This window comes from Ambystoma mexicanum, chromosome 4q (assembly GCF_040938575.1).
Source record: "Ambystoma mexicanum isolate Mex_15411 chromosome 4q, UKY_AmexF1_1, whole genome shotgun sequence".
Classification (NCBI taxonomy): Eukaryota; Metazoa; Chordata; class Amphibia; order Caudata; family Ambystomatidae; genus Ambystoma; species Ambystoma mexicanum.
The window spans coordinates 960,096,851-960,114,844 of NC_090928.1; the positions used below are offsets into that span (position 1 = coordinate 960,096,851).

General features: G+C 39.6%; 1 protein-coding gene across 1 annotated transcript in view; it reads right to left on the reverse strand.

Moving 5' to 3' along the window:
• Nucleotides 1-277: 277 nt before the first annotated feature.
• Nucleotides 278-17,994, reverse strand: part of KCNH1 (potassium voltage-gated channel subfamily H member 1) — a 2,382,450-nt gene continuing 2,364,733 nt past the window's right edge. The window contains exon 12 of the mRNA XM_069608514.1: nt 278-15,374. Coding sequence (XP_069464615.1) covers nt 14,538-15,374 — 837 coding nt within the window. The 3' untranslated portion in view covers nt 278-14,537. The remainder of the gene's footprint in view (nt 15,375-17,994) is intronic.

A 17,994-nucleotide genomic window follows, 5' to 3' on the forward strand; every position in this document is an offset into this window, starting at 1 on the left:
ACGATCACTGGCCCAGCCATAGGTGATCTGATCATTGTAAAATAAGATGTATAAGAAATCAATCTATTAGCTTTTAAAGTGCTATGTTGGACCACTGAGAGTGAAGTAAGTGTCTCATTTCTGTTCTGTGACACTTTCTTTTTTCCCTCAATGATTGTTGATGAATCTGGGGCTCCTCAAACCTTGAAGAACTGACACCCTTGCAGGCAGAAGCAGAATTAATGACCCATGTGCATCTGCTATATGTGCCACAAATAAAAATAAACACCCACAAATATTCATTTATAAAATAATTTATTACTATAATAAATAAAATTAAACTTTTTTTTACAAATCTTATTTGTGCTTGTTTAGAAATGTGGATAGAGAATGTTAAATATGAGTGTGGCTGCAGGTTGAATGGGAAATTCCACAAGAGGCGATTCATCACTACTGGCAGCATCTCGGCTGACCACAAAAATAGTATCTACTCCTTTGTTTTTTCTTTAATTCATGCCTGTTTGAACATACCTTAGTGACACAAATGCAGGTGAAAAACGCTTCAGTGTTTGCTGGACTTTGAAAAGACAATAAACGAGTAGTACAGTACACAGTTAAAAGTGCCACAGCACCTGCATCACGACAAAGTGTTCATGCAGTGGTGGTCAAGTCTTGAACACATTTCTCAACAGATGTACAAATACTGATTGTACAGTATATGTATGTAGGTACACTATTATCACACATTCAATTAAATACCATTCTTTGAAATCGGATGTCATCTTGCTATCGAGCCGTTATCCTTTTTTAAAGACATAGCTATTCCAATGAAAACAGGGTCCAAATACATATTTTCTGAGCCTCAGTCCTACTACGCAGAATCTGTAATCTGTGACCAAAGATTGACATATAGACAAATACTTGGATAAACTATCAGATATGCTTGTACAGCACAAAGACCCTGCTTCAGACAAAAACATTTCATAATCATTTCATTTGTACAATTGTGAAAATGTTCACAAAAACCTGTTTAGACAGTGATCTATGATGTACAAAAATGGCAGACCTTATGCCTTTTTCACAAAGAATTTTTGCAAACAAAAACATTGAGGCTGATTCACAAATCTTTCACCAAGGATGTGTATGTTACACTCAATACACAAAAAGGAACTCTTTAGTGGGTCAGCATAACATACCAGTGCATACTGTAAATACACGTTGCAATTTATTACATGGTTTGTGAAAGTGGGTGGTTGAAGGCATGGGTGGGGAAAGTGGTGGCCAAAGCCAATGTTAGTGAAGAGCAATAAAATTGTCAGTTACATATTATTCATAAGCATTTTCTGATTAATTTGCCATGATAATTAGAACAATTAACTTACATCTGAAAGATTTAGGTGTATCCAGCGCGCAACGTGTTGGGAAAGTGCACCAATTGAAGGAAAAATGGCAGCATATATGTATGAAGTGACAACAGTCATAGGGAAAACATTTGCAGCCAGGACAAAAAACTCCAAGTTAAAGATTTTGAAATTCCTTTTGTTTCACTTAGACAATGTGTACTATAAACACTGCACATAGTACACACACACAAACATTAGATTGCATTTTCAGTTGCAATTATATAATTTCTGTGATAAAAATAAGGCATTTCCTGATTTATTACAGCACATTATGCATACGGTCCTTTATGAACATCATGTTCAGCGGTCATTTAAGACTACAAATAGATGTAACTTACACATGGTGGAAATTAGACATGTAGCTTCTAACTTTGTGAACCAGCCCCGTTACTTTATAGACTGTGATTCAAGACTGCTTTTACATAAACAAAGGGGGAAATTTGGCCAATAAGAGTATAAATAAAATTCGGGTCTCATGTATCTGGACCTGTGATTGCTCCGTCACAAAATGGCTAATTTGGATGAGCTTTGACTGTCACCAACCAGCAATACATAGATTCTGCTGCTCGTATGTAGCAACTCTAAGGAAAATAGTCCCAATACTTCAGCACCATATATTTTAGGGTTTGCTTGCCAAGGTGTACCGACAGACCTTGGATACATTTATAAACCTATGAAAGGAACTGTAGTATATGCCTTACCACGACACCACACCTTCAATAAGCCACTTTTACAGAAATTCAATATACAGAGACAACACTTACTTTTCTGACAATGTTCTTTTTTCCCCCAGGAAAATTGCACAGGTAGATAACTAACTCGTTGTCTCTTTAAACGAGAACAGTCTAAATCATATCCGTTAACTGTTTACATAAATCATGTGTTGCATAGATTTGGCATTCATAGACACCCCACTACAACCGCCATGTTGTAGGGCCGGGCAATGCAAACTAAGAAGTGGACACTGCCAATGGTCTGCGTGCAACATGATAAAGAAGAACCTGTTTGATTTGCAGTAACCTAAATGGAGTGTTAATGGCGAAGCCCTCACTATAAAGTAATAACATTCAATACTGAAACATTTTGTGTTTTGGATCATTAAGCACATTTTTGAAACACCTGAACAACTTATCAGGTACGTCTGGCATCATTTTTCAGAACAGGCATAGACAGTAATATGTGGCAAATCATATCATGCATACATTCCCAAATTATAATCACCTTTAAGAAATAAGTTAGCCTTTCTTAAGTCTCTAGCTTTGTAAGACTCATTCCCCTTCAGGAAACACAATGGTTTTGACTCTTTCATTATTAAGAGGGCCACTCCTTTCCTATATTTACAAACAGGATCCCAGGGAAGTTAATCCTTTGCGTTTGCTTTTTCAAGGTTAAACATTTAAATTGCAAAAGAAATACAACCTAGGGGTCTGCAACTAGTTGTATTGTTTAGCAAACATTGTCATAATTACAGTACATTAACTAGAGACGAATATTGAAACATATGCAGAACACTCTTAACTGTGCATGGATTTTAAGGCTAAATGCTTCATTTCTTATTGCAAGAGAATCATATGTACCCTAATTCTAATCCTGTGAGCTACAACAAGCACAGTCGCCCAGGACGGGGTTCATTTTACTAAGCATTCTACATTCGCATCAATTTCTACACGCCTTCCAGTCTTAGTCCTGTGTAAACTTCTATACATTTCATTATTCTAGAAGTGCAGTTAAATATTAAGTTATTGCCTTTTACCAGTAAAGACATGTACTGCAAAATGCAAAATATAGCTGATACAATCCAATATTAAAACCGTGTGCTGATTTTACGATGTTCTGAATAAATAATTATAAACATTATATTAGAGGCAGGGCATTAACAATAGCGATATCTAGATGTTGCTGTTATACAAGGCTCATGCTCTGCTGCAACAATAATGTTGTCACTCAAGTCAAACCCCAAATAATCACGAGGCAGCCATTTTGTTTCTGTGGCGTACATTTCCTCGCCCACAGAATATCAAGAGCTGAAAGATGATGGTGGCTAACAGTTGTAATAGGTGTATAGTACTGTGAGGGAAAGCTTGTATAATTAACGTTCCAAGACCTCATATTATATTGAGGGCATGTCCTAAAGACAAGCATACTTATTATTATCCTCGATCAAACAAACCATTTGCTAAAATACAAGACCAATCATGCAGATTGCATACCAACATTTCATATGGTTGCCTCTCAGTTACCAGTCGAACTGTGAGCCCTAGAGCTAATGGGAACACAACAGGCGCAAGTGTTTGAACCAAACTCGTTTTTTTTTTTTTTAATGCAAAGGCCACCGGTCTAGTTTACACTCATTTGTTGGCATATTGGTACCACCCAATCACTGTTCTAAGTTGCATGACAAAATATTATCTTCTCCACGTGATCCTTTCAGTTTTTCAAGTACCAATGTCCGGAAATGTCCAGAAGAAGGTCAGTGCATATTTTTTAATACAAAAGGTTGCAGGGGAATGGGCACATGATGTGCAAAGCGAATTGCTATTGGGATCCAAGTATGCCACTCATACTCTTTTGTAAGCATGCCAAGGCATCTTTAAAGCAGAAAACTAGTAGAGTTAATCAGTGTCTGGGCAGAAAGAAGGTTCTCATTACAGGATCTGCAGTGTAGTAAAAAATAGGCTGTAATTCTGGTGCCAACACTTTTTTTGGCATTGACAGAATTACCGCCATTTTTACCAATCAGTCAAATGCTGACTTTGACCTTGAAGTGAAGGATTTACCTCCAGCGAGATGCTAGGGATAAATCCTCCACCTTGCGGCCAAAAATGGGTTGATTTGCCACACGGAATTACAGAACACGCGGTAAGTATGATCAAAATCCCCCTGGAGCCCTATTGACTCTAAAAAATGGGGATTTACACCAAATTTCCACCACTCGCAAGCTGGCGGACATTCCACTGTACTGAGTTTTACTGCAGAATGACACGCCACGTGAACTATGGCGCTCTGGGTGTCCTCTAACAATCAGTTGAGCAATGGGAATTTCTGCAAACCTCAATCTGCAGTCATGGGATGGATTTCTTGAGAGAGTGCATTAAATACCAGAGATACACACCTTACATTCGTACAACACTTATACAATATTCTTACTATCTTAAAGTTCAAAACTAATTTCTTAGTGTAAAACCTGTCACCCTACTGACCCTACTCATAATTTTCTACTGGCTCCTAAACACCACACTTCAATTTAGATACTAATTGTAATTGAATGTAAAAAACCGAAACTTTGATATACAATATATATTGCATTAGCATGTTCTATTAGGATATGTATTTTTATATATATTTTTTTACAACTCATTATTTTGTGAGGAACAGGAAGGGAGGCTTTTATGTTGGAGGCCAGTGGGGTACATTGGGGCTCAAAGTATTTAATACTTAAAAGCATGTATTCCCTAAACATTAAGGAAACAAAAACTCGGAAAATGAGGTGTCAACTGTCACTTGTCTACAGACAGCAAAGGGTAACAAGGAAAATGATATGTCTATCAGGGAATGATTACTTCTGTGCTGACGTAATGCAAGAGATATTTCACTCTCCCAGCAGATAGATTTCATTCAGAACTCAGAACACACCCTGTACATTTGCCCACATTGCCACGTATAGATGACCCGATTACCACTAGCAAAAGAACGCCAAGTATGAACTCTACAGAAGGGACATGTCTCATCCCACGGCTCAAACCACTCTAGCTCAAAACACCCCCATTAAATAAAAGAAAATCTTATTCCACCATCTCCACAATTATTAAAAGGACGGACACAGTCTAAAATCATACCTCATGACCAGCAAAGGGCAATCTTGCCCTGATTTGCATAAAGTGCATTCTGCACGTTGACAACATCTCTATTTCAGGAATGTATTGGGACTAACACTTTTTTTGAGGATCTCTAAAAAGAAAAATACAGAAAAATGCAGTACATGGATACATGACACGTGACCAATACGCAAATGCTAACGCGTTAAAAGAATCAATAGACAATAACGTGCTGTCTTCTTTTGGCTTCTCATAAAAGTCACTTCCGGTTCTGGCGCGAATGCTGTACGTGTGCATGTGGTCGGGGTGGGCTGTACAGCACAATAGGTTACCGTGAATTGAAACTATCATTGCTATATATAACATAGATCCATCGCATCAGTACTCTTAGTAACTTTACATAAAGCTTTCCACAGTAGGTCTTTGGTATGTGACATTGCAAACACCCACTCTGTACTCAAGAAACCTAAACATCTGATGCACAAAACAAGTTTAAAAAATGGCATTTGCTTTAGGAGTCAACGGCTTCAAGCAGGTGCATCATATGTGTTACACAACACCAAATGCATTTGCTCGGCATATATCCTCACAGAAGGGATACAAGGTTACCATGAGTCTTCATTGAGCCAACGTATGGTTCAAAGTTGGCAGGTACATTGGAATTCTTTCTTTTTTAAAGTTTGATCAACTGAGATATGTTGCCCTGTTGTTCTCGTGTATTCATTACCAAATGCAGACACATTTTAAACAAGCCAAACACCTGTTTGTGGCGGCACAGCCCTGTGGTATTAGCTTCCCACTTTCGCCAACTCTCCTGTTAATTGTTGATGCACCATTGTTAAAAAAGAAATCCATGCCTACTATTCACAATTTTCAGAATGTTTCTGCTGCACGTCCTGACTGTTTAGAACATGTGGGGGTCTGCCGCCAAATAAAGCCTCTCCCCAAATAAAAGGTGACAGATTCACTAGCCAATGTCAGCCTCACCTCCACCATCAAATCCACTGAAAGCAAAGTTTTCTTCAAGATGTAAAGTGAAGCTGGAATGCGGTAGCCTCAAAGTGGTTGTCTTAGGGATTGAAGCCATCGCTGTTTGTATGTATGTAATTAGTAAAGCGCTTAGTTGAAGTAGAAGTCAGGTAAAAGCACATTGCCACCAAACTCTCTAAATCAACGAATTTGAGGCTACTATATTCTCATTGGGCACTTCCACTATTTCTAATGTGACACAATTTGGGCATCTTCTTTTGCGTTCAAATTGCGTGTCAATGTTCAATACTTGATCATGAATCTTAAAGTACTTGATTAGTATGCATATAGTTACTATTTTTGCTAGCACGCGTTTATGCTGATCAGACAGATTAGATTGCATAAACTGCTGTTAGCTAGTCTGCTTTTTTTTATTTTATTACTTCTTTAGGGCTCCTAAGGGCAGTTAGGGCCTTGTTCTTGCCATATCAAACTGTATAAAAGTTACAAATTGCAGTCATTAATTTATGTAAAGAGAGCTGAACATATCCCCCACTAACCTTTAATGGTGGTTATGACAAAACAATTCAGCCAAGCTTATGCTGTGATTTGATAACCGGACACTGTTATGTTTTATTGAAATGCTATAATTACAGTGATCAATGCATGCTGCTGTGTTGACCGAATGACGCAATATGGCCTCTAGTCGATTGACCTGGCTTGGTCATCAGCCAATCAAAGAGGTTTCTGTGCCCATCAGGTCATGTAATACTCCAACACAAATCAAACTCAAACAAGCAACTGTAGGGAATCATTTTAGTACCAGAATGCCAAATTCACTGACCGCAGTGCATATGGACCTGCACTTTTAGACATGCTAAGAAGTTATCAGAGAGGCCACATATGACTTCAAGGCTCTCGTTTATTAGGACTATGCTTACTACATCTACACTGCTCCAGATTGTACTCACCAGCACGGTCTTCTTGGCAGATACAGACTTGTTTTGAAGTCCTTAACTGCTAAAAGCAATACAGTGTGCAGTGGAAAGTCCATTTTCGCTGATGAAAATCTATACAATCCTTAAATTCAAGCTCTCATATAAAGGAGCATAGTTGTTGGGTCATGTGAGTCCAAAGTAGAGTCCCTGGGGCCAGAGACATTGCTAGCTCTCATAAATCACAAGCGGCCAGAGAACCAGGGTGCAGGGGGTGAAAAACATCCTTCCAGTACAATGACACCTGCCAATATCATTGGCTTATCTTTAGGATTTCGGAATTTCTCAGCTTTGACCTCTTAAAATTGGAAATGAATTTATCGCCTGATTTAAAAAAAAAAAACTTGTGCGGGATGGATGTTAAAACTGTGAAATTGTGCGAATTGCGTAATTGAAATTGTAATACTGTGTATTTTTTTAATATGTATGATATTTTAATGACAGTGGGCCCCATTACGAGGTTGGAGGTAGTCATGGTGCTATTAGCACCATGACTACCTCCAAAACCGCTACCGAGTCCGCCCTCATTCAATGTGGACTTACCGGTCTATTCCGACCTTTGCGGGACTGGTAAATCCCCATTGAAAAAGCCATTCCCCATTCCCATTTCAGCCCCCGTAGGGCTCAATGGGAAGGCTCTAATAACGGTACTGCAAATTGCAGTACCGTTATTAGCTCTGAAGTCCCTTAACGGGCCCCGTCCATAACGACTGGTAACACCAGGCGTTAAGGAAGGGACCCGCTAAGGGACCTCTGAATAGGGCGCAAAGGGATTACCGGCACCGATGTCCTTAACGGTGCCCGGTATCCCTTTGCACCCACCTCGTAATGAGGCCCATAGTATTGCTTGGAAAAGTTCTTGTTAGAACCAAATGCATCATTTGAGCTATCACTCAAAAGATGTCTATGCTCCTGACAAATACAAAGGTCTACATCAAGACGTTTATGCCTATATTACACTGAGAGTCTACAAAGACTGGACTTCATCTCTTTCTAACATTCCTTTTAGCCAACATGCCTCTAGCTTTTCCCAAACAAGTCATGGGGTAGACTGAAGACTAGAGGAAAGCTGGGTAGATAACCCATTGGTAGAAGGGCATATGCTTTCAACACCTAATCCAGAGCCCTAATATTTGGAATGATTTAGAAGTACATGCTGAGTGAGAAGAGGGCACCCCTGCCAGGCTAATTGCCACTCTGATTTCAAATTAATTTCTGCTGGAAAATGGGAATGATGATTAAAAAGACGTGTTTCTCTAATTCCCACTTCTGCTACAGCCATGGTCTTAGTGTTACTGAAAAGGCGATGACCAATGCCAATTAGGACATTGCATCAGCTTTGACAGCTCACATGATTAAATGAAATACTTATATGGAGAAGCAACATTATGGAAATAGACCATGAGAGTAAAATGAATTATAGTAGTGTAGCACACCACCACTCACTGAAATGGAAAAAGGTGCTGCTTAACTAAAGATGAGTAGCAAATGCTAGAGGAGGTATTTTTGCTTTCTTTCCGAAGGTTCCAATGATTTGCTTAGCGGATGATATCAAAGTGTGGGTTTCATAGTTTGGTACCCCTGAACTTCAAATAGCACTAGCCCTTTGAGATACGGTGTGCTCTGGCGATGTTGTCTTTATCTTGGTTGCTGAGTAGCATACGAATGCCTCAAAACAATTTCCCATTGAATTGCAGATGTATTTTAGAGTTATGTTCCAGATGCAGTTATGTATAAGGCAGGGTGGGTTCTTAAAGGCCACTCATCCACTTAAAGGAATTCACAAGGAGCTCATAGCGTGCACTAAGAAGTCTATGATCGGAACCCAGGGTATGTTCTCAGCTAGTACTCTTGCTGTAGAACTACAAATTCAACATTTTTGCAGGCTGAGTAAGAGTGAGTTTTTTGAGAGCGGACTTAGGTAAACAGCGGCTTCCACTGCTACCGTAGGGATTCAAATGAGATCAAGCACCCGAAAAGGGTCATTACGAGTTTACCGACAAACGTTTATACCGGTACCGGCACTTGTCACATTGGTGGAGTTTGCTGGTATTACCGGCAGTGGTATTACTGTGCTGGTAACACCAGCAGTTTATTGCAGGTAGTGGTCGGATTTACCTCCAGCTCTGAGCAGGAGATAAATCCTCAATCCCTATCAGCAAACTTGTAGTTTGCTGGTCTGGTAAATGTTAGTACCAGCACTTTATTACCGGACCAGCAAACTAGTAATGGCCCCCATAGAGTAGGAATGTGATAAGGAGATCAGGGCATTACGGTCATGACAGAGGTAAGACTAGTACCCAGGAGCTTGTCTTTAGGACCTGGTGGGGGTCCTACAATAGGGAGTGAAAGTGGTGTGTAAGCTAGTATTTTATTTCCTGTTCATGTTTTAATAGAAGAAGCAGGTGGCAAGTGTGGGATATTTATTATGATTTTGGTGATGCATAAGGAGAGCTGTCCGCCAACAGCAAGTAATGTGGGAAGCCTTGGTTGCATATGAGGAATTATAAAAAACAGGCAATGAAGAGGATGGACGGCACGGCATGCCTTTTGTAGTATGCCACTCAACCTCATGGAAGTCAGAAAGTGATAGTCACAGTTTGGTTTCTGTGCAACGGGTCTGGAATAGTGGTCAGAGGAGTCTAGGAATAGGACTACTTCTCAAATGTGGCAGAACAGTGTTGTATGGTCCACAATCATTCTAATATGTTACATTCCATAATGTCTATTTTGAGCAGGACCAGGGGTATGTTCCTTCCTTTCAAAATGCATAGCCTTCTACTAAGTGCAGATCATAAGTTCCCAGATGCTGAGCCTGTACTACTCTGATGTGCCTTCATTGTTGAGGATCTGAATGGGCACTCTGCCTTCTTCCTCAAGTAATCATATTATGTTACAAATACCTGTACGGGTTCTATGTCATTTCACCAACACCCGTTTTTATGATGGGTGTTTTGCGGTGACATTTTTGCTGAAAATACTTTTTGAATTTTTTAAAACTTTATTGGGCGTTCCTTTACTATCCCCACTGTCATTTATCTATTTTGTTATTTCCCAACCTCCCTGACCCTTTATATGCATCTGCTCACCCCCCCAAAATGTCAAAATGTTTTTTTCGGCAAAAATGCTACAGTAAAACATCCATTGTAAAAACAGGTGTCAATGAAAGGAGGCTATACCAGGGGTATATAGCCCAAATTCCGATGAATGAAGGAACTTATCTGTAAAGAATGGGTGGCGGGGGGCAGGGGGGTAGCAACTCTGATTGAGTGCCTTTGCGAGTTTGCAACGGAGTGTTTAGTATTTAGTGGGTCATTCAAGTGGTTAATCAAAGCATGCCAAGAAGTGAACAGTGATCTGGATCACCTGGGCATGCTCCTTGGCATGTGTTAATTATCCACTTGAGCACAGTGGGTGATTAAATATAACATCAGCAGTGCTAAATGGAATATTGGCAGTGGTGGAAGGAGAAAGAGCTTAGTATAAGAGCCATTAGCTTTTCAGTGTATAGCACATATGTTCACAGAGGGTTGTGAGTGATCTCTGCATATGATGAGACCTACGGAAATTGAATTGCAATATTATCATGTTGCAGTTGGTAGATTGAACATGAATACTCATACCACAGTGTTGGCCAATTCGATAGGCAGCAAGTTTTGCCAATGCAATTGAGATGCTAAAGAAACAGATGCCATTTTTGTTCATGCAAATCCCATAATCCTTTACAAAGGGTTTCTACTTTTTCTCTTTCGACATTACCAGATCAGATGCAGCCGAGAGGCCCTGCTAGTATGCCCTAATGTTGCAACTGTGTTTTTTTGTATTTTGAATGAAATGTGTAATTCCCGGTAATCCTAAATAAACAAAACAGACTGGTTATAACTAGGGCTCCATCAAGAGTAATGATAAAGAAAATAGGTCTAATTGATCATGTTTATTGTTGAACTTACCCTCAAACCTTTAGCTTATCAAGTTAGTGCATTGTTACTAATATTACTTTAATATCACAATTTGTGGAGATATAAAGGACTTTGTCCCATGACTATTTAGCAATGTACTTCGTTGTTTACATCTGGGTGGAGTAAGCCTTTGCCTTCGTTAAACCACCAAATTAAGGGCTAATGGTACCTCAAGAAGAATTGGTTTACCTCAGTTCCATCTCCTCTTGTCCCTACACTCCATTAGAAGCTTTCTGGCAGATGTGAACAATGCATCCTTTTCTTCATTAGTGAGAAGAATATCCCACTCAGATTTCAAACTTCTGTCAGTGGTGTTGGTTCTTGGCCAAGAGAGAAGTCCAGGAAAATGCCCCTTTGCTTTGGTATCTCTCTAATGCTGAGGGAGTATGTCTAGTTATTGTTGACTCAGAGAAATCTACACCTGTCCTTGGCAATGGGACAAGCATTTGGGGGCTATTATTGGCTTGGGTTTGTGGACGGATTCTTTCTCATTAGTGAAATGAATCTACATGTCATCAGAATACATCTGGGATATATTTAGAAGTAGTTCATCTTGCCAAGAGCTGTATCAATGCATTGAAGAGCTGGGGGGACTTTGTTGATCCATGTGCTGCAGTTTAAGGGATGTTCTTTGGAGTTACTGAAAATATGCCAGAGGAATTTGTTGATTTATTTCTGAGGTAAGGGCCAAATCAAATGTAATAGGGACTAGGTAATCCCAATGTGAGTGCTTAGACTTTGGAGAAAGATGCTGTGGTTGACTGTCATAGGTCTCTGACAGTCCAAAGTCGAATAGGACTTTTGCCTGGCCATTGCCTAAGGTAATGGGGAAATATTGCCATAATGATAAAAGTGATACTTCTGTTTGTTAGGTCTGTGCTTGCAACCAGTTAAAAATAAATGAACATGGGCACAGCCACACTGCACAGAGAAATCACAATTGTCATATCAACTGGTTTTTGTTTCATCTGAAAAGAACAGCCAACACGTGTTTCGACCTCACAGTCTTCTTCTAGGCTTCAACAAATTCTTTCAGTCACAACCGTTGGTGGGAGAGAAAATCGAAAGCTGCAACAATCTCAATTGACTTGCATTTTGAAGCTCAATGCTGCATCCCCAACCACCAGTAAAGGCCATTATGAGTAGATAATGTGCTCTGTGATTCAGGTGACAAAACCAATAAGATCTTAAGCACAGGCATGATCAAATACATCTCCCCAGATTTTGATGCTTCCGGATCTATTAATGCATAAAAAGAAACCTGAATGGGTGATTTCAAGAAGACTACTTACATATGGAGTGCTGACTTTACCATGTTCTGTCATCAGATAGGAGTCTGCTCCGCTCTCCACTCCCCATCTGGACAAATAGCAAAGATATGGTCTGGCAGCAGATAATATTCTGAAAATTGAGAACCTGACAGAACCTCTTCAAAACTGACTGAAAGTTATTAAATGAATTGTGTTCCAACTATGAAAGGAAAACCACATACCTGCAAATATAATCATTTCATAAATCATTCATAATCAATTCATAAAACTCTGGCATCACATTTCAAATTGCTGAAGAAGCACAGGGTTGCCAGTGAAACCTATCTCACCTATACTGCTGCTGTACAACCATCGCCACGGCAGTAGGAGATCATTCACAAAGACGCTATGTTGAGTCATTCTGATTTTCCCTTGACCTAACCCTGCTAGGTGCAAAATATGTTGCACAGAGTAACTCTTGCCTACTCTGGATTTATTGGGAGTATGTAAGGTGAAAAACAGGTATGAGCCAAAGTTACTCAGTCTAACTTCTTTTCTGAGAACTATAGGCCAACCGGTTCCTAGTTATTGCATCGAATTCCAACCATCGACATACCATTCCATTGGAAAAAATGCCTCTAAAAGAATTGCAGCGAATATATTCAAAACATATATATATATATATATTTTATTTGGGGGGTCCCCTTAACCACCCTTTTCTAACCTTTAAAACCCATTATAATTAAACTAAACACTTTACCTTTAATAAAAATGCATTCAATGCTTTTTTTTCAATTACATTTTTTCGATGGTAAGGCATTCAATGGTATTGCATTTGATGCAACGACCAGATACCGGCCAACCTATTGGTAGATAAAGGGTAAGTCAGAGTTACTCAGAGAAGCATCTTTTGATACTGTCCGATGAAATATTTATGGTGGGAACAATAGACAATACACATTTATCTCTTTTGCAGCCAGTCATTTTGCTCACCATTGTCAATGATAAGGTATCATTTTTCCAAAACGTTATACCTCTTGCATATTGCATGCATTCTTAGTACTTCGCTGTGATGCTCTGCAGTAACCAGTTACCAAACATGTTATTTGTTACCTTGGACAAAGGGGATTGCTGTACAAGCAAAACAGGACAAAAAGACACATGTTTTACAAATGCCCTGGTGATTTATATCGAATGGCTTTGGACTTAAACAGTGACAAATCTCAAAATATAAAACTTCTGGAGAATCATTTTTAGCTGAAGGTACAAATGCATTTATTTTAAAAGTAAAAATATATAGTCTGAATGTCACAATATATTTCCCCAATTCAAACGCGGGCCCCTGACTTTGTCACAGCGCCATCTTTGAAATTAATGGACAATGTTCACCACTTCCATAGGACACTATATTCAAGTGGAAGGTGCAAACTGTGCAGTGGGATTTTGTTGAAAGAACAAAACGTGATTCTACTACGATGGAACATTTCGCGCTTTACATGGAAGACTAAATCATCATTTGTGGTTATAAATTCTTAATCCATTGCTGTATGTTTTTTTCCATCCCAAAAACTCCTCACTTTGTGTTTCAGTCATAAGTGATAGTTTTTGAAATGAGGTTCCCTGATGCTTCATTGTTTTAAAGTGTTTTGTGTTCTCATTACAATAATGCAGATATTTCTTCCGAGTCATAGGCTCGACGAGAATATAAAAAGCCATGTAACACTGTGTCTGGAATATACAATATATATTGTGACAATCAGTATGGGTTGCACAAGATAACCAGATAGGCAGCAGCACAATGGATGCTGGACAATGTCCACATCCTGCCAAGTCCATAATAAACTGGACCATTATTGAGACTAGTTATAGAAAGCATGCTCCAAACAATTTAAGGTTTATTAATGTTGCAATCACTATGGAATACATACTTTCTGAATCCTTTTAAAAGCACACTAAAATGCAAATGGATCCTAAATTTGGAGAAGGAGATCTCAGAGTTCTTTAGTTTGTCTTGCACAATGCATACAGAGTGTAACTCTTACTATCAACGTGAGCTGGGCTTGCATTCTATCTGGGTGAACTAGGAGCATGCTTGAAAAACTAGTCCCTTTTATATTTCATCGATACATTCTAAAGTTAAAATCTTATAATTCCAAATAAAAACATCTCAGCTTGTTCCAAAAATGTCCTTTTCTGATTCCGGGGACTGGGGCCTTGAAATCTCAAACACCTCCTTGGGTGATTGAGAACTTCTTGAAGTTAATATCCTTAAAACCTCGGCCAGTTGTTTTTCAATGCCGACCATTTTGGTGTTCAGAGCCTTGATGTCCTCCTTCAGTTCATGCTTCACTTCTAGCATGGTGGCCTGAAGAGCCTGCTCAGGGATGGGGTAAAAAGAGTACTTGACTTCCGCCAGAACAGGACTCGGCTCCTGAGGGCTCCGGGCGTCCCCGTCGTCTAAACGTGGGTCACTTTTTGTGATGCCACTATCACAGGAGTCTGTCTTCCTCAATGTGGCATCCCCTGAAATTGTAGTTCTCTCTGGCAATACTTCCATAGACTCTGCTTTGGATACTTTGTCCCAGTCTTCAACTCGAACAGGCACTTCTTTGAACTTGGCCCAGCCCCTGCGTTTGACGTACTCCCCTCCCACTTTGCCCCCAGCATAGTCAACAGGAGCATGGAGTTTAGCTCGGTCAGACACCCGAGACGTTGAAGCACAGTGAAACGCAATCGGCGTTGCTGGGCTCTCTGTAACCGTTACTAGTCGGGCTTTTACTGAATTTCGTGCTGAATGTTCAACCAAGACGTTACCCTTCTCTAGGTCATGGTCGTCGGGATCTCTGCCTCTCTCTGCTGCCAGGCGTGCTTCTTTCTGTTGGCGGAACCTCTGAAATAGCCTGCGCACGGGGTGATCTGGCGGGAGAATTAGAGGTGCTTCGTTCTTTCTCTTCATCCATTCCTCCTCTTCCCGCTTCACGTCACTTATCTTCCGAAATACAATCTGCAAAAGAAACATACGTCACAAAGGTTACTCATTTAACAGGTAGGGAACAATGACTAATGGCTTCATTATAAAAAGGAGCACACCAGCAAGTACAATAAACAGCAATAAATAAACAGCATCCAAACATATTCTATTGTGTTCAACACATTTTAATATATCTGTTACTACCAATTGTTATTGGCCAAAAAATACAGACGCCATTTCATAAAGAAATCACTATAAATAACTGATTTGTTTCTGGTAAATAAGTTGTAAATAGTATAATATTTGTCAATCAAACATCCCTCTCCAGGACTAAGACAAAGGCATGTCAGAGTTATTCATAGTAACTCCTTTGTGAAACAAATGATTAGCTTAATTTATTATCAAAAAAGACGTATCTGACTACCATGACGATTAAGCGTTCTTGATTTGGCTAATAGAATGTCCAGCTTTCGATTTGTTTGATGTGTGCCTTTGAATTATTGAAGGTGCGACCCTTGATATGAAGTGCTGGATGGGACAGCTGCAGTGAATCTGCTTTTCAAGTCCTGGGAAAATACCCACAATTATGTGTTAAAGCCTGCACCTAATTGTTTTATTAGCATCTAGTATCTAGTTGTGTCATCACTCCTCAGCTGTCATGGGAAGACCAGTAGCTGGGGCCAGCACAGAGCCTGCTGCAAGCACCACACTATCTGCCATTGATTGATTTTGAGAGATGGTGCTCGGCAGCTGTCTGTTCTTTTCTACAAAAGAGCCCTGCCTATGGACAGAGCTAGGGACTTGTGAAACAAGAGTTGACCAAGCCAACAGTTTTGGCTTTTGTGTATGTATAGGATAAGCTTTGCTAGATATTGCCAAAGAGGATCATGGCTAGTAAATGCTGTGATTACCTGGGTAGGCGATAGCTGCACCCAGGAAAGGCCTTTCTAAAACCTATGCACAAGACAAATGTGTTGGCTTTGTCAATGCTTGTTTTTATCAGGAGATCAGTTCAAGGAATAGATATGAATGAAGTGGCTGAAGGTACACTTGGCGAAGGGATTTTTACTACACCAGTAGTATATTTACAGCTGCAGTGAACCCATTAACTCTTAAGAAAACTGCTTATAATTAACACTATCATGGCAAAGTTCGATGGCACGGCTTGCTAGAGCAAGCTCATAGAGATCCCAAGAGGATGTGTTCTGTGACGATGTTACAAAGAATCCAGCAAATGTACACAATGTAGAGAGGCAGATGTACATATCATTTATAGTGCCTGCCCTCTCACCTTTGTCATACTGGAAGAACAACAAGAAAGCACTGTGTTTGTCACCAGGTATCATCCTAATACCACATTGAAGGTGTGAGAGATGATAGGCCCTCAGACAACCATATCGAATGTACCCTCAAACTGATTCGGCTGACATGAGCCTGCAGACACCACTAGGCATATAAAACTATAAGTAAAGTCTGGCAGATGTAAAGTGAGGCCACTAAAGAGAGAAGTACATGGACAAACTGAACTTGATGTATGAATATCTAAAGAACAAAGAATGTAGTAAACATATATGTGAATATGAAGAAAACCATATACACTAAGAAAATAAGTGACAAGAGATTTAATAAATGTATATATGTAGAAACGCAAAGAAGATGGGACATATAGAAGCTTGCTAAAGTAGGAAATAGAATGCGAGTAAAGCAGCCATGCTAAGAAAATGGATGTCAGTGTTGTATAATAAAAAGCAAAAAGCCTTTAGAAGGGAAAGCAAGGCTGTAATGCTGATACTCACTGAAATACCAATTTGTGCAAGAACAAAGGGTATTTGCTCGGCTTACAACCAGGGATGCCACAGCAAGAGCAACTTCATGACTAGATAGAAGTTAAAGAGGATAAGCTATGTACAGAGGACACATTTATCTTACATTAAGTAAAGGAGTGAACAGTTGTGAATGCCAAGTATTGTTTAATTAAAGATGCAAAAAACACACGTAGAATGGAGCAACCAAGTCTCCATAGCCCAAGGAGAGTAATAGTACCCAATATAATTGAATCAAATAACACTAAATAAAAGGGCAAAATTGACAAAATAATGGTCTCCTCACAGGTGATTCAAGACCGGAAAACAAGGCCTAATCATAAGGTTCCAAATGAAGATAGCAATGTACCATCACTCCCTTTAAAGTTCTGAGGAAGAGAACAGTCAGCAAGGTCAACTACAAAGTAGACGCTTTGGCTTAGGGAATATCTGATGAGAGATGGTAGATTAATTAGCTAAGAAAGGCAGTTGTCTGACGATGCTCCCTTGCACCTGGGACTCGTTGCGTACGTGCTGCTAATGAGCCGAATGTCCAAGGTTGGTAAGAGTGTGCCAACCAATCATGAGGGTCTATGTGATGGTGGACCATACATTGTTGCACAGACCAATTCTCTGCTAGTATTACTTTATTATCTGTATTGTACGTATTTAGAGGTGGTTCAAGGTGTGCCTACCAGATAAGAGGCATCCACTAATAATACTAACACTTATAAAAACCATATGTATACGTTTCCCTTAACAAATCCCTCCACCCAGTAGGTTTTTACTATTAGCCATGTAGAATGACGTCAGCAGGTGCTATTGCACAACAACATTACTAAACATCCAGT